This window comes from Balaenoptera ricei, chromosome 16 (genome assembly GCF_028023285.1).
Source record: "Balaenoptera ricei isolate mBalRic1 chromosome 16, mBalRic1.hap2, whole genome shotgun sequence".
Lineage (NCBI taxonomy): Eukaryota > Metazoa > Chordata > Mammalia > Artiodactyla > Balaenopteridae > Balaenoptera > Balaenoptera ricei.
In genome coordinates, this window is record NC_082654.1 from 49,226,400 (window position 1) to 49,250,439 (window position 24,040).

General features: G+C 35.1%; 1 protein-coding gene across 1 annotated transcript in view; it reads left to right on the forward strand.

Annotated features, from left to right (window-relative positions):
• The window catches only part of PTPN20 (protein tyrosine phosphatase non-receptor type 20), a 69,348-nt gene that overhangs the window by 8,676 nt on the left and 36,632 nt on the right, over nucleotides 1-24,040 (forward strand). Inside the window, 3 exon segments of the mRNA XM_059899628.1 lie at nucleotides 15,621-15,659; nucleotides 15,661-15,722; nucleotides 18,288-18,403. Coding sequence (XP_059755611.1) covers nucleotides 15,621-15,659; nucleotides 15,661-15,722; nucleotides 18,288-18,403 — 217 coding nt within the window.

A 24,040-nucleotide genomic window follows, 5' to 3' on the forward strand; every position in this document is an offset into this window, starting at 1 on the left:
TTTAATTTCTTTCATCAGTGTTTTATAATTTTCTGCATACAGGTCTTTTGTCTCCTTAGGTAATAGTTCTTTACTTTAGTTATTATTTATAACTAATTGTGCTGTACCTCCCAAACTGTTTTGACACTGTAGAGCTTCATCAAGTTTGAAAGCCTTTGAAAGGGCAGTGGGATTGAAATTAGGGGAATTTAGGATAGTCTCTGAAAATCCACAACAGGACTCAGTGGTGAATACAGTCAGAGATGAATTGGTTGCAAAGAGAGGAGACTTTTTGGGAAGCTGCTTAGAATTCCATTTTATGGATGCATCTTAACTTACCAACTGTCCTATAATTGAAGGACATTTTTTCCCCCAATTTTTATGGCCACAAATGGTACTAAAAGAAATATCCTTGTTCTTTGATCAGTTTTTACATGTGTGAGTATTTCTGTATGAGAAATCTAGATGAGGAATTTCTCGTTAAAATTAATGCACATTTAAAGGAAGTTGATACTATTTCAATTTACATTCCCTTTAATCTATTTCCCTTAACCCTCATCAGCAGTGAATTTTATCCATTTTAATAATTTTTCCCAACTGATGAGTCAAAGTGATATCATACTGTTTTAATGTACATTTTCCTGAATGCTAGCAAGGTTGTCATCTTTTTTGTTTATTGGTTATTTCCATTTCATAGGAATTTTCTGTTCATATCTTCTGCTTTTTTTTTCTACTAGGTTGTTTGCTTTTTTTTTTTTGCTATTGAGTTTTTTTTTAATTTATATTTTTTATTGGAGTATAATTGCTTTACAATGTTGTGTTAGTTCCTGCTGTACAACGAAGTGAATCAGCCATATGTATACATATATCCCCTCCCTCTTGGACCTCCCTTGCATCCCCCCCACCCCGCCCATCTAGGTCATTAAGAGCACGGAGCTGAGCTTCCTGTGCTATACTGCAGGTTACCACTAGCTATCTATTTTACACATGGTATTATATTAATGCCAAACCTAATCTCCCAAGTCATCCCACCCTCCCTTCCCCCCATGTGTCTGCACATCCGTTCTCTACATCTATGTCTCTATTCCTGCCCTGGAAATAGGTTCATCTGTACTATTTTTCTAGATTCCACATATATGCATTAATATACAATATTTGTTTTTCTCTTTCTAACTTACTTCACTCTGTATGACAGACTCTAGGTTCATTCACATCTCTACAAATGACCCAATTTCATTCCTTTTTATGGATGAGTAATATTCCATTGTATATATGTACCACATCTTCTTTATGCATTCATCTGTCAGTGAACATTTAGGTTGTTTCCATGACCTGGCTATTGTAGATAGTGCTGCAGTGAACATTGGGGTACATGTGTCTTTTTGAATTATGGTTTTCTCAGGGTATATGCCCAGTAGTGGGATTGCTGGGTCATATGGTAGTTCTATTTTTAGTTTTTTAAGGAACCTCCCTACTGTTCTCCATAGTGGCTGTGTCAATTTACATTCCCCCCCAACAGTGTAAGAGGGTTCCCTTTTTTTTACACCCTTTCCAGCATTTATTGTTTGTAGATTTTTGATGATGGCCTTTCTGACCAGTGTGAGGTGATAACCTCATTGTAGTTTTGATATGCATTTCTCTAATGATTAGTGATGTTGAGCATCTTTTCATGTGCCTCTTGGCCATCTGTATGTCTTCTTTGGAGAAATGTCTATTTAGATCTTCTGCCCATTTTTTGACTGGTTTGTTTGTTATTTTGATATTGAGCTGCATGAGCTGTTTGTATATTTTGGAGATTAATCCCTTGTCAGTTGCTTCGTCTGCAAATATTTTCTCCCATTCTGAGGGCTGTCGTTTTGTCTTTTTTATGGTTTCCTTTGCTGTGCAAAAGCTTTTAAGTTTAATTAGGTCCCATTTGTTTATTTTTGTTTTTATTTTCATTACGCAAGGAGGTGAGTCAAAAAGATCTTGCTATGATTTATGTCAAAGAGTGTTCTTCCTATGTTTTCCTCTAAGAGTTTTAGAGTGTCTGGTCCTACATTTAGGTCTTTAATCCATTTTGAGTTTATTTTTGTGTATGGTGTTAGGGAGTGCTCTAATTTCATTCTTTTACATGTAGCTGTCCAGTTTTCCCAGCACCACTTATTGAAGAGGCTGTCTTTTCTCCATTGTATATTCTTGCCTCCTTTGTCATAGATTAGGTGACCATAGGTGCATGGGTTTATCTCTGGGCTCTCTATCCTGGGTTGCCTTTTTTTTTTTTTTAGTTTGTAGGTTTTATATATTATAGCTAATCTTTTTTTTTTTTTTATTATAGCTAATCTTATCTTTAGTATGTAAGTCAAAAATCTTCTCCCGGGCTCTAGATTGTCTTTTTTTTTTTTTGTATTTTTATTGAAATATTTCTTCTGACTTTTTTTTCAGTTAACTAATATTTGTTTAGCTGTATGCAATCTGCTGTTAAATTCACCACTGATGTCTTAGTTTCAGTATTAGTCTTTCTATTGTGTTCCTTTCAAACCATAGAAGTCTTTCTTCAGTTTCTTTCCTAGATTTTCATTCGTCTTTTATGCCTTAAACATAGAACATTTAAAGTCTCTATTTGTTAATGCCAGTATCTAGAACTCCTATCTGTCTGTTTCTATTATCTGTTATTTCTCTGGCTTCAGTGTTGAGGATGTATTGGATGGATAGTAAGAGTGAAAATAGCAGGCTTGTTAAGAGGCTGTGGCAGTAATTAAGACACATGGTGACAAATTGGACAGTGGTTGTGGCATTAGAAAAGGAGAGTAACATTCAAGAGGTCAAAACAACAAGGTTGCTCTCATAGGTGGGGAAGGGAGGTAGCTCTGCTTCCTAGACAAGGGAGTTATATATGTACATTATTTGGGATTGCCCTATAAAGAAGATTTGTTTCTACTCCCCTACTTATTTATTTATTCAGTCATTTGTTTATATCAGTATGGACTCAGTATATGTATTTTGTACTTTATATTATAATCTAGTTGTTATGTTATTTACTTTGTTCAAATTGTTCTAGTCCAGGTCCTTGGGAGCTCTTTCAGGTTGACTCCTGGAGTCTGTCAAAAGACCCATCCTTTTGTTTTTTGAGCACTTTATTGCATTACAAGATACTCCAGGCTTATCTTGCATTTCCTCCTGTCCCAGCCCTAGATGCAGCCATTTCTCCTAAGAACTTAGTTTTCTCTTATTGGATAATAGCATTTAGGAACCAAGATATGGGCACGGGGCATGTTTGTTGCTGATGTAGTATCATTGTTTCTAGGCTCTGGATATTTTTTTTTTAATAAATTGAAAAATAATCACATGGTTTAATGGAATAAATATTTCTTGAAAAATGTAAATGAAGAAAATTAATTCTGGAAACTCGAATAGTAGTAACCAACTTACTAAATGCTGACCCTGCGTCAAGTGCTGTGCTGAGCACTTCATGTATATCTTGTTTAATCATTGTGACATCCTTGTGACATAGGTACTGTTAGTATTTCTATTCTGTAGATAAGGAAACTGAGGCATAGAGAGCGTAGGGAACTTGGCCTAGATCACACCAAGTGACAGAACTGGGATCAAAGCAGACGCAACAGGAGGGAGGCCATCTACATGCCAAGGAGAGATGCCTCGGAAGAAACCAAACCTGCTGGAACCTTGATTTTGGACTTCCAACCTCCAGGACTGTGAGAAAATAAATTTCTATTGTTTAAGCCACCCAGTCTGTGATATTTTTTTATGACGGCCCTAACAAACTAATACAGTAGTGTTTACCTCATAAAATAAGGTGAGAAGTGTTTCCTTCTTTTCAATTTTTTTGAAAGTTGGTGTAGAATTGGTATTTTTTCCATGAATGTTTTGGATTTGACAGTGAAACTCTTTGGGCCTGGTGTTTTCTTTGTGGGAGAGTTTTAAATTATGAATTCAGTTTCTTTACGAGCTATAGGGCTATTCAGATTATGTGTTTCTTTTTGGGTGAGCTATACTAGATTGTGGCTTTCAAATTATTTGTTCATTTCATCTAAGTTGTCAAACTTACTAACTTAAAGTTATTCATAATATTTCTTTAATATCCTTTAAATTTCTATTGAAAGTATTACAAGGTCTTTCCTTTCATTCCTGAGATTGCTAGTTTGTTTCTTCATCTGTCAAGATACTTACCAATTTTATAGATCTTTTCAATGAACCAGATGTTGGTTCCATTTTCTTTTTCTCCTTATTTAATTGATTTCTTACCAACATATGCTCTTACCAACATATCCATTTTTCTGCTTCTTTGAATTTAATTTTTTCTTCTGTTTCTAACTTCTTAAGGTGGAAGTTTAGATCATGGATTTTAGGCCTTTCTATTTTTTTCATAGAAGTATCCAGTGCTGTACATTTACAAAAACATTACTTTTGCTCCCTCTTTAAAATTTCAATGTGCTGTTTTATTCACCTTCATGAAGTTTAAGATATTTTCTAGATTTCCTGTGATTTCTTCTTTGACTCATTGGTTAAATAGAAATTTGTTGTTTAGTGTCCAAATATTTGGAGATTTACCATATATCTTATTATTACTGGTTTCTAATTTCATTGTGATTTGAGGATATTTACATGATATATTTTATAATTTATATGATAAACTCTGTATTATTTAATAGCTTAGAAATTTATTAAAAATTGTTTTATGACCCAGTGTGTGATCTTTGAGAATGTTCCATGTGTGCTTGAATGGGTATTCTGTTGTTTTAGGGTGAAGTGTCTATTCTTTTAAATTAGGACAATGTGAATTATAGGGTGTTTCAAGTCTTCCATGTCTTTACTAATATTTTTTTCTATTTGTTATGTCAGTTGCTGAAAGAGAATTTTGTGGATATGTGTCTTTCTCCTTTCAATTCTGTTGGTATTTACTTCATGTAATTTTAAGTTTTGCTATTAGTTATATACATATTTTGAATTGTTATATTTCTAATGAATTAACTTCTTTATCATTATGTTATGTCCCTCTTTATCCCTGGTAACATTCTTTGTTCTGAAGTCTATTTTTATAATAATCTAGCCATTCCAACTTTCTTTTACTAGTGTTAACATGGTATCTCTTTCCCCTTTTTTTTCTTTTAAAGTTTGCTGAATCTCTGTTCAGTCTCCTCCCCACACTGGCCCCCATGCTTCATTTTTGGATAGTTTCTATTGCTATCTGTCGGCATACACTTATCTTTTCTTCTCTGCTTATCTGCTATTAATTCCATTCGGTTCATATATTCTTCATTTCATTTCTAGAAGTTCCATTTGGATCTCATTTTTACACTTTACATTTCTCTTCTCATTACATGATGTTTTCTTTACTTCCTTGAACACCTTTATAAAAGTTATAATAGCTTGTTAAAGGTTCTTGTTTACAAATTTCATCATCTGTTATTTCTAAGTGTATTTCTGTTAATTGACTTATCTGGTTATGGGCCATATTTTCCTGTTTCTTTACTTGCCTGTTAACTGTTGACAAGATGATGGACATTGTGAATTATGCAATTTGGGGTTCTGAATTTTTTTTTTTTGGTATTCCTATAAAAAAGTTAAGTATTTTCTGCCTTGCAGTTATGTTACTTGCAGTTTGGGTAACTTGATCCTTTTTGAGGCTTGCTGTTTAACTTTTTGTAGGTGGTCCAGAGTAGCTTTTATTCTGAGGATAACTTAGTTTTACTACTAGGAGGTATCTTTTTTGTGCACTCTCTCCAGTGCTCCCATGTTTTGCAAGTTCTTATTCTGGCTGTGAGAACATACACTGTTCCTAGCCCTTACTAATCTCTAGGAATTGTCTGGCTTGCTGCTTTCCAGCGACTCTTCCTGGGTGTCAGGGTTTGTCCTCTACATAAAAGCAGATCCAGATTCTGTAAAGGACATGAGAGGATTTCTTTGCCAATATTCAGACTTCTCTTGTTCTGTACAGCTAGCTCCCTTCTCTCTGATATTCTGCCCTACAAATTCTGCCTGCCCTGATCTGAAGTTTGACGTCTTTCTTCTCAACTCAGTGAAAGAAAGATCAGACTCTCAAGGTTCCTTTCCCTGATGTCTAGCCTGGAAACTCCTTGAGGCCTTAATCTGGGGTAATCATAAGGCTCACATCATTTGTTTTCCCTCTTTCAGAGATCACAGTCTGTTGTACAACATCTAAAAATTGTCATCACATGTATTTTGTCCTATTTTCTGGTTATGAATAAATTTTGCAACACTAAATCCCTCATGGGCAGAAGTGAAAGTCAGTGGTAGGTTATTCTATTTTCATTTCTTTGTTTATTAGGTGATGGTGGACATTTTTTTCATATCTTTATTGGCCTTTAAGTTTTCTTCTTCTATGAGTTGCTTGTTTATAATTCTTCTAGACATTTTTTTCCCCTTGTAACTGACCTCCCTAGAATTTGAAGCTCCTTCTTAGGTTTGGAGAGCTCCCTGTCCTTTAAATCTTGGTATGAGGCAATAGTGGCAGTGATATCCAAAGTCAAGGACTTTAGGAAGATATGGTGCAGTTTTAGCATTCAGCATCAGGAGTGTCAGACGTGCACCCCACAGCATTCAGAGGACAATATCTTATCGCTCAGCTTTTTTGGTGGTTAAAGGAGTTTCCCAGAGGACATGTGGTAAATTTTTTTTATTCTTCAATCAGCGATAGTTGGTTGCTTTTCATATTGAATTTTAAGAATTCTGTATATATCCTAGATAAATTCTGTCATCTGTTGTATCACTTTTCCCTGGTAAATGCTTATTTTTTGTTGATAGTATTTTTTAATTGAATATTCAAACTTATCAATATTTTCTTATACCATAAATTGTGCTTTCATAATTCCAGAATCCATCCCTAACCTGAGATAACAAAAATAGCCTCTTTTATTTTGCATAGTTTGGTCTTTGATCTTATGCTGTGAGAAAGGGATATGATCTTTTTTTTCTGGTAGGAAAGCTAATTGTCCCAACCCCACTTATTTTAGTACTTTCCCCACTTGATCTGCACTGCCGTCATTATCAAATGGCAGGTGCTCTTATATGCTTGATTGAGACTGTTTTTGAATCCGAATTCTCTTTTATTGGTCTACTTTTCCATCCCTACACCAATTCACACTGTTACTCTAGCTTATAATAAGTATTGATATCTTATAGGGCAAATGCCCCCTCTCTGTTCTACTCTTCCAGAGTTGTCTTTCTTGTTCTTAGATTTCTGTTTTCTAGTTTGTCTACACACATACATACATACACACAAATACACCCACACATCCTGCTTGAATTTTGAGTAGATTTTCATTGAATCTATGGATTAATTTAGAAGATATTTACCATAATTATGATAGGAGTTTTTGCCTATATGAATATAGGTTATTTATTCTATTTTTTGTACCTTTCACCAAAATTTTGCAATTTTCAGTATATATTTTTGGTTCAATTTATTTCTAGTTACCTTATATTTTTATGTCTATTGTGAATGACATATCTTCTTTTGTTGCAATATCTGGCTGGTTATTGTTGGCCTATGGAATGTTTCTAATTTATTGATCTTGTGTCATCTCTTCTGTCAGACTTTTTTATTATTATTATTATTTCTAGTGTTCGACCATGGAGTCTCTTTAATTTTCTATGTAGACAATTACAATATTTGCAAATAACAGTTAACTTGCTTTTTTTCCAGTCCTTATGGCTTTTATTTTTCTTTCATCTTTCTTTTCATTGCTTGGGCCCTGTATTATACAATGTTAAATAAGTAGTAGGCTTTCCTGTATTTTCTTTAAAACAGTAAGAATATTTCTAAAGTTTTACCATTAAGGGTAATGTTGGCTCAATATTTTGATAAGATAACCTTGTCTATAAGTTAAAGAAGTTTTCTTCTATTTCTACCTTGAAAGATTATTGAATTTTTCAGATGATTTTTCTTTATATGTTCAGATGATAATATGATTTCTGTCTCTTATTCTGTTAACATTTGTTAATATGCCGATTTACATTGATAGATTTTTATGAAACTGAGTATACTTTGAATTCTTGAGATAAATCTTAGTCTATGCATTTTTTCCACTGCACCATTTAGTAATATTTTATTTAGGACTTTTGCATCTATGGTCATTTTTGAGTTTGGCTTACAATTTTTCTTACTCGTATATTACATGTTTGGTTTTCATGTGAGGATTTACTAACCTTTTAATATAAATTAAATACCTTTACTTAAAAAAAATTCTCTAAATCAGTTTGCATAAGGAAGAGATTTTTGTTCATTGGAAGTTTGACAAAATCTCATCTGGAAATCTGTTTGGGTCCAGATGCCTTTTTCCTCCTTGGTGTGAGACTTTTGATTATTGGTTTAACCTTTTAAATAGTTATTATACTATTCAGGCTTTCTGTATATTCTTGAGTAGATTTTGATAATTTATAATTCTATAAAAGTTTCCATTTTATCAAATTTGTCTAATTGTAATTTCTTATTAGTTCTTAAAATGATAGTTGGATTTGTGGTTGTGCCTTTTCTTCATTTTGATATTATTGAGTAGTGAAAGAGTTTTGTATATTTTTAAGTCTTTGATTTCAAAGAACCAGTCTTTGATTTTGTTGATTATTCTATTGTTTTATCTTATTTTCTATTTGCTGTTTTTCTTTATGATATCTTTCTTTCTATTTTGGGGGGCTTCCTCAGTTATTCTTGGCCTTTGTAATTGAATACGAAACTAATTTTTGTCATTTTCTTTTGTCTTTTTAAAAATGTTTTCAAAACTATACATTTCCCCTTTAAACACTGCTTTAGCTACTTCACGTTAGTTTTGATATGTTGTCCTTTCATTGATATTTCTTACTATATACTTAGAAAATTAATTCATATGTTGTAATAGTTCATAATTTCTATTTGATTTCCTTTTTGGCACATTAAGAAATGCACTTTTTAGTTTCGGAAGTACTTGTTTACTATACTTTTACTATACTTTTTATTGTTGATTTTTTTAACATGCTACATCATACATTTCTAAATCATAATATTTAAGGCTGCCACGATATAAGAAACAGTACTCTGAGTGCTCAATTCTAAGATCAGAGAAAAATATCTCCCTTGGCTACTATATGAAAGATTCTGTGCAGTGTAATTAACAGAGTAATTAATAAAAATCTTAAAATAAAACCAACAAAGAGTTTCCTAGGGATGATTCATATTACATTCTTCAATAAAGTCTAAAACAACTTTCTATGTACATTAACATATTACTAATGTATTTATTATTAACAATGTAAGATGTAAAAATGAGACACATAACATATTATTCTTTATCTAAGAAGGAGACTCTGAAACACAGAAGAATTGAATTCTTTAGATCCCAATGCATAGGTTCTGTAGGTGGTATATATTTAGAATTTACTTGAAGGGTACTTTCTTTTTTTTTTTTTTTAATAAATTTATTTATATTATTTATTTATTTTTGGCTGCATTGGGTCTTCGTTGCTGCACGTGGGCTTTCTCTAGTTGCATGAGTGGGGGCTACTCTTCGTTACAGTGTGCGGGCTCGCAGTGGCTTCTCTTGTTGCAGAGCACGGAATCTAGGCACGCGGGCTTCAGTAGTTGTGGCTCGTGGGCTCTAGAGCACAGGCTCAGTAGTTGTGGCACATGGGTTTAGTTGCTCTGCGGCATGTGCGATCTTCCCGGACTAGGGCTTGAACCCATGTCCCCTGCATTGGCAGGCGGATTTTTAACCACTGCGCCACCAGGGAAGCCCAAGGGTACTTTCTTGAATAATATGGAAGTAGGAACAAACGGACTGCTCAAAAATTCACTTTCTGAGGATGATCCTAGAAGAAGGATCATGTTTGCTATGTTATTTTTTCAAAGCAGGGAGAACAATGAGTAATATAGGAGATAAAGATGAGATGACTAAAACAGGAAAAGTAGGTGAAAATTCCCCTCATGTAGCTTGGCTTTTCTCACTAAGGCTCAAACTGTCCTTCTCTGTCACACTTTGCATTTGATCAGTTCTTTCCTTTTCTTTGTTCAGGCAAAGATTGGAAGGGAGAGGACTCTGATATGAAAAACCTGGATCTATGTTTGCCTACATGGTATCATGATAACTTGCCTTCATCAAGTCATGACAACTTGCCTTCATCAAGTCATGACAGCTTGCCTTCATCAAGTCAGGAAACGACACCTATATCAGTGAATTGTGAGGTAAAACTAGAAGAAGAGGGATCTCTGCTAATTAACTATGGCTGATACCTAAATCACTGACTGAGCTCTCTGAAGAATAGATGTCTAATTTATCTCCTTACTGCAATGATTTCTCAATTCTCTGTCACTCTGATATTGAAGATGACCAAAACAGGGATTTGGAAGAGTGGGACTTTTGCAACTGAAGAAAACCCCTTTCACTGTTCTTTTGGAAATTTTACTTATTTTAGCATCTATTTTATTTTGTGCTACTAATAGGGACACAAAATAAATTTCACATAAAATTTGAAGCACCTTTAGATATATTGATGATAGAATTTTTAATTGATAGGGACAGCATGGTGCAGTGTCTCCAAACTATGGAATAGTAGATGGCTGTGAAAAAATCTGGGGCAAAATCCTCACCTTGATATATTACTTTCCTTGTGAAGATACTGCCAGTGTTAGAGCACAGAAAGGGAAATATATTTTCATCTTATGGGTGCCTTGTATTTTTTTTTTCTTATCTAATCTATTGGAGCTTTGGGACTTCCATCATGTTACTGTCCTCATACTCACTCTCTGTAGGTTCCAGCATTAATAGAGATAAAAATCAGTACCAAGAATAGGCACTGCCTCCCCTACTTTCCCAATTTGGCTGCCACCACTACCCAAGGCTGACAGTTGTGCTGCTGCTTTGAAAAACAACATTGTATTTTGGTTGTTCTCTCATGTAGGAGTCTGTCCATTCCTCCGTGACATGCAAGGTGGCCGTATCAAGACCACCATCACATCTCTGGCTGGCAGTTTCTCTTAGTGTAATCCAGGGTTCTCAGCTCCACTGTTGATACTTTTCTCTGATCAGAATGATTTTCTACTTGGAGAGATATTTGGAAGTGAGAAACTTCACAGAATGTCTTGAGTAGATGCTTTATATAACCATACTGACTCCCTTCTAGAACTGAGTATATTTTATGCTTTGGGTGTTTTCCCCTATATTTTATGGCTTGACTTTTCTAGGATGAGTTTTGATATGCTTTAAAGTTTACTTTTAGAAAAGAGTATCTTAGAACATTTCTGGGTATTTTTTAGAATATGTTGTTTAGAATAAAATCGCTAGTTTTATTAGAATTTGCCTTGCTTATATTTCATGAATTAATTTGATGTTATAGTTGCTTGATGCCCTTTCAGTTATGATGCTGTCCCTAGGAATTGTCTAGACTTCATAGACTTGTATGTAGATGACTAGATTTAGAAGATAGATCAATTAATTTTTATTCCAACCCTCATTTTAAAAGGTGAAGAAACTAATTCCCAGAGAGCTGAAATGATTTGTCTGTGGTCATACAGCTCTTCAGTCACAGCGGAAAGACCAGGAACCAGGCTCCTATCTCTTAGTATTACTGTTTACACTTTGTCCTCATAAATCTTTGCATATGCAGTGCAGAAAAGTTAACTTAGGCTCCTTGGAAAATTTTATCCAGCCTTTTCTTTGACATTACTTTGATTCAGTGAGCACTCTCCAAAAAGACCTGGTATCTTGATAATTTAGAATATTTCTCCTTGTGCCTTCTTGATACTGTTAGCCAAATCACATTTCATTCAATCAAAGACATGTTAGAGTCCTAAGTGAGCCTTATTTGAATTACAACTATCTAGAACAGTTTGCTTCTTTGATAAATATAATCAAGTTTATTTGGAAACATGACTTGAAATATGTCTCAGGTTTAAATTATGCTAGGACTTCTCACTTGGGTGATGTCACTTTTTCTTAGTAAATGAGTTGTGCGCAAATGACTTTTTAATGTCTTGTTGGAGATGGGAGGGATTGTGTCAGTGTATAAGCATTGCTCCATTTCTTTTCCTCTGTTCCATTTCATTCATAATCTCCACATTCCTACCGTAATTACCTGAAATTAATTTTTAGAGATTTGCTTTACCAATTAGTGTTGATAAACTATTTTTCAGGACTAGGTCAACTCTGTAGAACTCATTTCATTTAATTTATTGGTCATCCACGTAGTTTAATGAGAAGGAATCTTTGGGAACATTTTCCCTGGATATTTTAAAGTAAAAATTAAAATACACAGAACAATACTAACAAAAGAGAGCTGGTATAGCTATAGAGAGATCAGAAAGAAGAGACTTAAAAGCAAACAGCATTAGGCATTAAGAAGTCACTGTATAATACTAAAAGGTTTAGTTCACAAGGAAGATATAAAATTCTAAACTTATAAGCACCTAATAATAGCTTCAGAATATATAAATCAGAATTACAAGTAGTAATTGATAACTTCACTATGATAGTGGGCCATTTTAAAATATCTCCTTTATTAATAGACTAGAAAGTTAGTTAAGAGTATAAAAATTTTTTAAAAAGTCAATTAGCAAGCTAGATATAATGAATGTATATAGAATTGCATCCAAAAATTAGAGAACACATTTTTTTCAAGCATACATGGACCATTTATAAAAATTTATCATGTACCACATCAAAATATATCATAATAAATGTCAAATAGTCTTTATAGTACTGACTGTGGTCTCTGATATAAAGAAATTCAGTTAGACGTCAACCACAAAAAGATGAAGCATACATTTGGAATTTAAAGACACGTACTTCTAACTCATGAGTCAAAGAAGAAGTCATAATGGAAGTTTAAAATTTTAGAATATAATAAAAACAAAATTACTATCTATAAAAACTTGTGGTTTACTCACTATGCAGTAGTTAGCATATGTAATTATATAATCTATACCAATACATTTATAATGATACCAGCTATGAAGTATGTAGGAGTAAATCTAAGAAAAGGTGTTAATTGAGAACATTATAAAATGTTTTGATGGCTAGCCATATAATATTAATGGATAATAAGACTTAATATAACAAAGATAACTTTTTTTCTTAATTTTAAACCACAAAATTAATTTAACTTAGTTTCAATACAAATTTCAAATTTTGTCTGTTTGTATGTGAGGGAGAGAAAGATTTAATCAGCTGATTCAAAAATGTACTTGGGAAAACAGAAGGCCAAGAATAGGCAGTATTAGGACAGGAAGGTAAAGTGTATATGTGGTGGAAGGACAACTGGGATAACTGCAGGTTATCAAGACTTGTTATAAACCTATAGGAGTTGAGGAAATGTGGTACTAATATAGGAAGTGGCAAGTAAGACCAATGAAACTGCATAGAGATTCCAGAAGATGACCCATGTATATATGGGAACTTTTTCTGTGACCAGTGGCATTGTGGATCGAATGGTCTATGCAATTAATGGTGCTGGTACAATTGGTTATTCCAATAGGAAAGATAAAACTGAATTACCACCTGTGAGTAAAGGTCGACAGAACATTTTCTTCTTTACGATGAGAAAAATGATCTTGTGTTAGCCTTCTAACACCCTGTTTCTCTGGAAGCCTGAAAAATGGTAGACTATCAGTTGTGTTACCAGGCAGCATTGATTATGGTAAAACTGACTCCTGGGCTAGAAGGATTATGACTAGGACTATAAACGCCTTGCTGAAAGTATTGATACAAATGGGATGAATGTGGGAAGCTCCTTGCTGCAGTCTCTAGAGGTTAGGCTCACGAGTTGTTACAAGAGGTCCTGCTTCCTGTGTAGCTTGAGGCTTCTAAGCCAGGGTAACTGGTACCCACCCATGTCATCTCACTTCCCTCCACTTGAGGTGACACTAGAATGCCATTAGAACTCCTGATGAGGGCAAGCCTTAGGCTATTCTGCTGACATGTATCTCCCTTCCTGTATCCTTCTGCAAAGCTCTCCTAGTGCCAGGTGTGGCCTCCTGGATCTTGTGAATGTCTTTTGAATGCAAGATCATTGTTGGTGGTTGAGCAGAATGGGCAAGGTACACTTTACACTGAAATTTATTCTAGGTGAATGAAATCCCCAAATATTAAAAGCAAAGCTTAAAAAAGTTTAGAAAAATACATGAGAAGTGATATCTTTTTTTACCCGCATAAGGAAGGATTTTTAAAATTTATGTTTTATGTTATTCAAAATGGCAATTAACCAATTCACTAGAATTTAATATATTCTAAAATGGTCAAGTTATTGCTAAAGTATAATTTAACTTTATATTTTAGGCAATGCTTATTTATGTTAGACTAAAAACTTAATAAGTTATATGTTTTGACTTGTCCAGCGAAACGAATATGCTTGATAAGAGTGCTAGGTAGTTGTTTACATCTTTCCATTAATATGCTTGCTTTTAAAATCGATTGTGCTTAGGTCCATATTTCTGTAATGATGTCTGTATATATGCCCACAAGCATATATATGCCCACTAGGAAGTATTCCAAGTCTAGGAAATTTCATGGAATTAAGCAAAATATATACCCATGCATATACACTAACAAGAAGGGACAGGATTAATAAGTTTCACAAAATAAGGATCATCAAAAGATGCTTCAAAAAAGATGAAAAGACATAACACAGAGTGTGGAAAGACATAACACAGGGTGTGGCTAGAGATGCTGCATGAGAAACAGATGGGAGCTGAGGGTGGGAAATTAGGCAGAGGCCAGACCACGGCAGGCCTCCCAGTCTTTGGACCTGTTGTTCCTTTTGCTCAGGATGCTTTCCTGTCTCTTTGCCTAGCCCTTCCTTCCATCTTTTAGGTACATGGTGGTTAAGTATCACCATACTCTGTTACTGCATTAACATTTATCACAGCTGTAATTTTTTACGCTTGCTTGTGTATTTTCTCTTTCCCCATCAGAATATATGTGCTCCACAAGGGCAGAACACACGCCTCTTATTCAGTGTTTTATCCATAGCACTTAGAATAGTATCTGCATGTACTAGGACCCCCAGAAAAGAACTGTCAAATGAATGGATTAATTGAAGCAGAATTGAGGGCTAAAATATTGGTAACTAAATCTTTATTTTAATGTGATTTTTCCCTTTAATTATATTCAATTTTGTCTATCAGTGGGCCAGGTACTGTATAGAATGGTGCAAAGGCAACAAAGTGGACTAAAGTCCATTGGGCAGGACAAAATCTTGTGGAAGAGACATACCTAGAATTACTGGATTAGATTACAAGTGCTAAAATAAAGGTAAATAAAGTGTTAGGAATTTTATTTTCACAATAAACTAAATGTGATAAGCATTCATTATAAGAATCTCTTCTGGGCTGTAGTAATAATCTGTTTATCTGTTTTTTTTTTAAGAAAAATGAAGTTTATTTTTATGAACTTTTGGAAAATAACTTGGGTGATTCAGTAGAAATAATTTATATGTGCATAGTACTCTACACTCTGTTTTGACAGATTGGAAAATATTTAATAGGGAGATACACATTTCAAATGATTTTCGAGGAGTAGAAATCACACTGTGATTGTGGTTTTAATTCTATTATTGAATACCTTATTGCTCTTCTTGAGAAGCTATAGAAATCATTTTCTTTAAACTATATATTCTTAAAATCATAGCCATAATTTCTTCCTTTCTTATGCCTGTAGGTTTTTGAAAATGAAGTTAACTCAGGGGAAGTAAAATTGTTTTCTTCAGGATTTTCAACATAGTGATGATTTTGAGGATCACTTTAAAAAGGAGACAGAAAGGTATAACTAATATGCTTATTTAGTGAGTTTTTTGCTTATTCATATTCATAGCTAGCCCTCTGAGTGGAGACAGTGAATAATGGCCCTCAGATGTTTGATTAGTTTTAAAAATATAGTTCTTTGTAGTAAGTACAACCTGATTTGTCTAAAAATAGGGTGTATTTATGATCTCATAAATATGGTATTAACACAAGAAAAGATATTCCTAAAGAATTAAATTTCTCTGTCATATCAACAATTACCCAGTTCCAAAGCCTTTGTAAATGTGTTTGGAGCTCTTGGAGGGGGCAGTGTACTTGAGGTAAGGTAAAGCTCAGTACACAACTAAATTTTATGAGACATTATATGCTTCCAGAAAGAAAATAATATACTAGAAATGGAATTATTAGCATGGTGAATACTTGGTACTATAAATGAAAAAAATTTTAAAAACTGGGAGAAAAGTAAATTTCCATTAGAAAAACAAAAGAAACAGCAGCTTTCATGCTTATAAAATGTTCAAATTTAGGTGTTACGTGCAAAAACATCAAATAAGGAAACATTTTTTTGAGCCGTATTTTCTTAGAGATTTATAAGTAATGTTAGCTACAGTCACTGGAAGAGCACTGCATAATAATGTGTATAGTATGCAACTTGTGTAAACAACTTTCACAAGTGCATTAAGTGAACAAATAATATTAATTCAAAAGGCGTTTTGAGATAATATTGTATGCTACTAATATATACTAATTAGTAGATACTAATTATATACTAAGCACTGTATACAAATACAAAGTATTAATAGTTCTTGCTCTCTAGTTTATAGTTTAATTGGGGACACAGACATGTAAAAAACAAATTTAAATACAGTGTAGTAAATATTATTATAGAGTCAGAGTCCAAGGATTGTGGGTACAGAAGACAGAGGACTATGCAAGGGGGAGAGTTCCCCACCATGTTCTTTGAAGAAAAGATATTTTGGTTGGATTTAGGATCGGATCTTAAATAAATAGAAATTCAGCAGGTGAAAAGGGAGGGAAGAAAGTTTCAAGCTGTTGGGAGAAGTTTGAGCAAAGGTAAGGAGCTATGAAAATATCTTATTAATGGTGAGAAATGTGATGTGTCAGGAGTCATAAGGTATACGTGAATTGGAATGCCAGGAAGCTTGAGAAGATGAGAGACAGAGCAAAAATATAATGTGGGCCAGAGTGTGAAGGAACTCAATATATGTGAAACCAAGGAGTACACATTTTATTCAGTCTGTTAGAATGAAAATGAAGCACAGATGGAGTCTTTTTTGCATCTTCCTATCTGTCTGTCAATCACCTATCTGGAAGGAGGATTGCTGGTAATGAGGTGAAAGATAGCTGGCAGGAGATGGAGAACAAGTTGATGTTTACAGTAACCCAAGAAAAGGTGGGAAGGAGGAAAGAGCAAGAAACCTGAAATTACCCACAGAAACAAAAGGAAAAGACATTTACTTTGTTAAGGCTGAGGCATAAAGGGCATAAAGGAAATTAATAGAGATAAGGATGAAAAAGTAGGCAGGGGACAGACTACCAGCATCCTCAATTTATGAGTCCAGTAAGGAGCCTGAGTTTATCCTGACGTTGGTGAACAGGTATAACAATAAAATTTGAATTTTGGGGAGAATTTTCTCTAGAAATTGGAGATTAGACCCAGAAATCAAATTAGGAGCCTTTTGCTAAGTGGAGTTGCAAATGAAAGTGCAAAGAGAGCCAAGCAGATAGCATAAGTGAGTAAGCTAAGTAGTGAGAAGTTGGAGAGGAAACAGAAAGGGAGTGTGGGCTCATATTTGAGAAATCTGTTAGAGTATATAGAGCAGTTATTTAGACAGAGATAGAAAGATCAAAGGGTCTTCTGTTTTTAAGGTGAGAGAGAATCAAGTATTCTTATGATATTGTGGATAGGGAGAATTTGTAGATAGGGAGAAATTAGTTATATATAAGCAAAGATAATTTTAGAAAAATCTCTCAGAGGAGACAGAAGGCATAGAGAACATGGAAGGATTAATTCTGAACGTGGAGGAAGTCAGGAGTAGTGAAGAATGTTGACGCATTTTTAAAGAGAGTAAGTTGAAAGAGTTCTTACTTTCTGGCTTACATTTTATAGAAGGGACTACATTTTTACTAAAGCAGAGACTTGAGAAGGGGACTACATGAGGGTGGTAATACGGCACTTAGGAATGGTAGAGGAAATGGAATAGAGACGTACCAGTGTTTTCCAGATGGCTCTCTGCTGATGCTAGAAAACCCAGGACTCCAGTACTCTTCTTCCGCCACAGCCTGGATAAAGGAGGAAAGAAAGTGAATAGGTGGCTTGATCCAAGGCAGCTAGTTTGCAAGCCAGGTGAAAGGGAGAGGAGTTGGAGTTTGTGATCGGACATTCGAACTTTGGAATTATCTCTTCGAAAGTGGGCCAGTTCCAGGGGCTGACAATGGAAATGGGTGGCTGAACTGAAATGGAGGTGAATGTCAATTGAATAATTAATATAGATTATCAGAGATTCTTTCTTAAATGTATACATTCTCTGAAACCATGAACGAATATAAATTTCTTTTCTAGTGAGAGTGACCCCAGCTTGTGGACACCCAGTAGCTTCTTTCTAAAAAAGAAGTCGAGCAGTGAGGATGAAGAACTTGCAGGGCCTTCCCATACTGACACCCCTACACTTCAGGATATGACCTCATCCCATTTTATTAGCAGATTCTTGAAGAGGCTATATTTCAGAGGTATGCACAAAGAAATTTCTAATATAAATGCAGGTCCTGAGCTAGGAAAAACTTTTTCAAATGGGGAAAACATGATTTTCTAGGATTTTCCTTTAAAAATGAAGAAAATGCTCCACCCCTCACATTCATAAAGGGCACATTTCTACCCTTTCTTTAAATATTTTAGTATAGCAAACGTGTCAATTTAATAAAATGATCTGTTTGTATTTCTTAATGATTTGTATAGCCTTGAATATGACCTGCTTCTTCATTTTCTTAATTTTAATTTGTTGCACAGTATATACTTTGTAAATAAAATAATAACTTTTTTTTGGATTATACATTATCATATGTTGTGGGAAAAAAGAAAATACAGGTATGTATAATAAAATGAGTCATAATACTGAAGAATATTCCAAATTTTTTCTGTGTATATGTATTTACCTTTGTATATAATATAAATATAACTGTGGAGAAAAATATACATATATAATTATTGTGTATAAGGTTGAAGAATCACATACATACCTCAGAAACCTTGGAGTCAGAGAAGATCTTAGAGGTCACCTTTCAGCCTCTCATCAAGTGCCAGAATCGTCTTCTCTGATGACTTTTTTTAATCTGAGGAATGTCAAATCTAATTAAGGCAATATCACACTATATAATTATTAAAGTACAGGTCTCACACAAAAATAGTTTACAAGAAAATACTTTTTAAATACTGAAGTATAACTTATATACTGTAAAATTCACCCTTTTAGCATACAGTTCTGTAAGGTTAGACAAAGGTCTACCACTACTGTCAAGATACAGTACATTTCCTTCACCCCTCAAATTTCTCTTGTGCTCTTGTGTAGTCAGCTCCTAACTCCACCACCAACACCTGGCTACCTGTAATCTGTTTTCATTCTCTTTACTTTTGTCTTTTTCAAAGTGTCATGTGGATGGAATCATAAATATGTTGCATTTTGAGTATTTTGCACTTAGTGTAAAGCTATCCACACCATTGCATTTACCAGTATTTAATTAAAAAAAAATTTGCTAAGTAGTATTCTATTATATGGCTACACCAGTTTGTTTAGCCATTTACAGTTTGAAGGACATTTGAGTTGTTTCCAGATTTGGCAATTATGGATAAAAGCATTACAAATATTCACATACCGGTTTTGTGTAAACCTAAGTTTCCATTTCTTTAAGGTAAATATCTAGGAGTGGGATTTTGGAGTCATAAGTATATAAATGACAAACTATTTTCCAAAGAGGCTGTACCAATATGCTTTTTACTTTCTTTTCCTCCTACTCTTTTTTCTCTTTGTGTTTCAGTTAAGGCAATTTTTATTGACCTGTCTTCAAGCTTATTAACTCTTTCCTCAGCTGTGCTGACTCTACTAATGAACCCACTGAAAGCATTTTTTTAGCTCTTTTATAATGTAATTTTTTTATTATTAACACTTCCATTTGACTTATAGTTTTCATCTCTGTTCAAATTCTGTATCGGGAGGGTGAGAGGGAGGGAGACGCAAGAGGAAGAGATATGGGGATATATGTATATGTATAGCTGATTCACTTTGTTATAAAGCAGAAACTAACACACCATTGTAAAGCAATTATACTCCAATAAAGATGTTAAAAAAAATTCTGTATCAGTTCATGCATGTTGTCCACCTTTTCCACAAGAGTTTAAACATATTAACTATAGTTATTTCAAATTCCCTCTCTGATAATTCTAATAGATGGGTTATTTCTGAGTTTTTTTGTTTTCCTGTTGATTGTTTTGTTCTTCGACAGTGATTTTTGCTGCTGTTGCTGCTGCTGCTTCTTTGTGTGTCTCACATTTTGACAGTATTGGTGTTTGTGCACAGGTGAATACAGTACAGTTGGAGATAGTTGTGCCTGTTCCTCTGCTAGGTCGTTAGGTCATTGATTCAGCATGTTGAGGACATGAACTGGATTTTGAACTGTAGTGAACTACTGACTTAAAATTTCTCAAGGTTTAACTTGTACTTAGGTGGCAACTGGAATGTTAGAGAGTTTCTTTTACCATTCCTAGTCCATCCCTAACTTTAGGTCTTTCCCGTGTGTCTGGGCTTTAGGAGTCATCTCCCTACCCTTGCCCTCCCTCCAGCAGTAACCTGGTGCTTGTTGTTGTAGCCCAGTCTCAGCCTGGCGGTCCTCTATCCCAGGATCTAAGCGGTGGGATCTAAGCAGGTGGGGCTGCCTCTCCTCTCTATGGCATTCAAACTCTGCCTTATATTTTTGCTAAGTCTAGTGTGGGAGAGGGTTTCCTGTCCCTTGCTTAGTGGTAGGAGACTCATTATAGTATTGGTATAGGATCCTGGGATCAGGGATGTTTCCGGCCCTCCTCCAGGAGTGGAGGGTTTTTCTTCTTCCCTTTTTCCAACTGTACTGTATTCACCTGTGCACAACAGGGTTTGCTGCTATTCCCCCTGCAATTGAAGACTTTTGTTCTGTTGGGGAGGTAGGTCCAAGTGGGGCTTTTCGACAGCGGTGGCAGTAGCTCTCCTCCTCCAAGCCTATGCCACTGAGAGAACGGTTCCTTCCATTTCCTATCCTGTCTCCAGTCCTTCTTATGAGCACTTATGGAGGTCTGTTGAGTCTGTGAGGTGTGCACACTCTCTGTATCTATGGCTTCCTGGGGTTCTATATGCTCACACTAGGCTGAATTGCTCATTCAGCCTTTAGCAATATATTGGGCTTTTTTGAATCTGAATGCTTTCTGTATAGTATCTGGCATCTCGTTCACCCCTCAGGTGCCACAAGTGAGCCAGTGTGCCCTCCACACACTGTGACCGCCACAAGTGACCTTTCGCTCCTTAGGAGGCTGTCTTTCCTTAGATTTCAGAATACTTCGTTGGCCTGTAACCACAGCTCTCTGATGGGTTCAAAAATTTTTTTATTTTGTTTTTTTCAACTTTTATATGTTGTTAGCATGTGAGTGATGCTCATACTACCTTTCTACATTTTAGGCAGAAGTGGAATTTTGAATATAAATGTATTTAAAAAATAAAAACAAGAGCATATTCCTTTGTAAACATGTCTTTTTAATGAATATATATTTATATTTCACTTTTTAAAAGCTAAATAATGTTCCATTGTATGACTACACAATTATCTGTATAGTCGATCTCTTCTGGTTGGTCACCTAGGGTAGTTCTTTTAAAAACATTATAATGTACAGTGATATGATAAATATCCATGGAACTCAATCTTTGGGAATATTCTTAGACTGTGTTGAAAAAAAGAACGAAACTATTCAAACTGCTACTGCTGCAGCAACAGTAGGAAGTCCATGATCTAAGATCAGCGTCTAGCCAAGCAAGTGGTTTTGAGGGGTTTTAAAAGAAAAGGGGTTTACATTCTGAGTGATAGAGGAACAAGAAACTTGTGGTTAGTATATCTAGGATTATTCTTTTGAATTCTGTTTGTGTTCAGATATAAAGACTAGATGATTTTGTTTTGCTTTATTATGGTCTCCTAGTGACAACTAATATTGGTGCTGTATGATGTTTGTTTCTGTACAGCAGGAGAATGTCATGGCCTAGCTGCTTTTCCTTTCTTAGTTCCCTCATTTTCAGTTTCATTTTAGGACTAAGGTTAAGCCCCTCTTGGGGTCTGTTATTAAGGTCTGCACTAAAAAAAGATTAATGCCCAGAAAATATAAATAACTGCAAATTAATAAGTAAAAGACAAATAACCCAATAGAAAAATGGGCAAAAGACATTGCTCTGGACTGTATTTTTCTGTTCCCCCCAAATTTATATGCTGAAGTCCTAATCCCCAATGTGATAGCATTTGGAGATGGGACCTTTCAGATATAATTGAGTTTGAATACATCATGGGGGTGGAGCCTTCCCAGTGCAAATGGTGCCCTTACAAGTGAATAAAAGGACCAGAGAACTCTTTCTCTCCACCAAGTGAGGATATAGCAAGAAAGTGGCCATCTGTAGACCAGAAAGAGGGTTCTGTTCTCACTGAAACCTGACCATGCTGATACCATGCTGGCTTCTGGCCTCCAGAACTGTGAGAAATAAATGTCTGTTATTTAAACCCAGTCTGTGGTAATTTGTTTTAGCAGCATAGCAGCCCAGGATGACTAAGACAGAAATTGGTATTGAGAAGTGGAGAGGAATTTTGCCTCAGATGATTCTTACTTCCAGTTCCACCCATATCTGGTTTAGTTGATATTTAGATGAGATTTTGGATTTTAGACCTGAGAGTTGATTCTGGTTAAGTTAAAACTTTTGGGGCTGGTGGGATGGAACAAATGCATTTTGCATGCAAGAAAGACACAAACTTTGGGGCCAGGGAAGGAATGCTATGGACTGAATGTTTATGTGTCGTCCCCCCTGCCCCAGGCCAGTTCATATGTTGAAGCGCCAGTCTCCAATGTGATGGCATTTGGAGGTGGGGCCTTTGGGAAATAATTGAGTTTGAATAAGGTCATGAGGGTGGAGCCCTCACAATGAGATTGGTGCCCTTATAAGGGAATGAAGGAACTAGAGCTTTCTCTTTCTGCCATGTGAGGATGCAGGAGGAAAGCAGCCATCTGTAAACCAGGAAGAGGGCATTCACTAAGAACCCAACCGTGGGTTGGGACCCTGATCTCAGACTTCTAGCCTCCAGAACTGTGAGAAATAAATGTTTGTTGTCTAAACTACCCAATCTATGGTAATTCGTTATAGCAGCCCAAGCTGACCAAGACAGACATCATCAGGCACTTCACAGAGGAGGAAATATGAAAAGGTATTTAACCTAATTTTGAATCAGGGAAGTGAAAATTAAGCCACAGTGAAATAACAATTTATAGATTAGATTATTAAAAATTTAAAAAATATGACAGTAGTAAATATTGGTGATATGGAACACAATGGAAAACAACTTGGCATTTTTTTTTTTTAACATCCTTATTGGAGTATAATTGCTTTACAATGGTGTGTTAGTTTCTGCTTTATAACAAGGTGAATCAGCTATACATATACATACATCCCCATATCTCTTCCCTCTTGCGTCTCCCTCCCACCCTCCCTATCCCACCCCTCTAGGTGGACACAAAGCACCAAGCTGATCTCCCTGTGCTATGCGGCTGCTTCCCACTAGCTATCTATTTTACATTTGGTAGTGTATATATATCCATGCCACTCTCTCACTTCCTCCCAGCTTACCCTTCCCCCTCCCCGTGTCCTCAAGTCCATTCTCTATGTCTGTGTCTTTATTCCTGTCCTGCCCCTAGGTTCTTCAGAACATTTTTTTTTTTTTTAGATTCCATATATATGTGTTAGCATACAGTATTTGTTTTTCTCAACTTGGCATTTTTTAATCTGTGCATACCCTATGCCCTAGCAGTTATCTTTCCTAGCTATTTACCTTAAAGAAACTCTTTCCTTTTGGCACCAGAAGACATATGCAAGAATATTCATACTGTCCTTATTTGTAATAGCCTTAAACTGTAAACAACTCAGATGTATTTTAATAGACAATACCAGGTTCCTTTCCTAAAAGAGCAATTTATTCTTGCTCCAGCTGTTTGGAAGGGTCCAGTTGCTCACATTCTTATCATCACTAGATAACCCTTTTTCTAATCTTTGC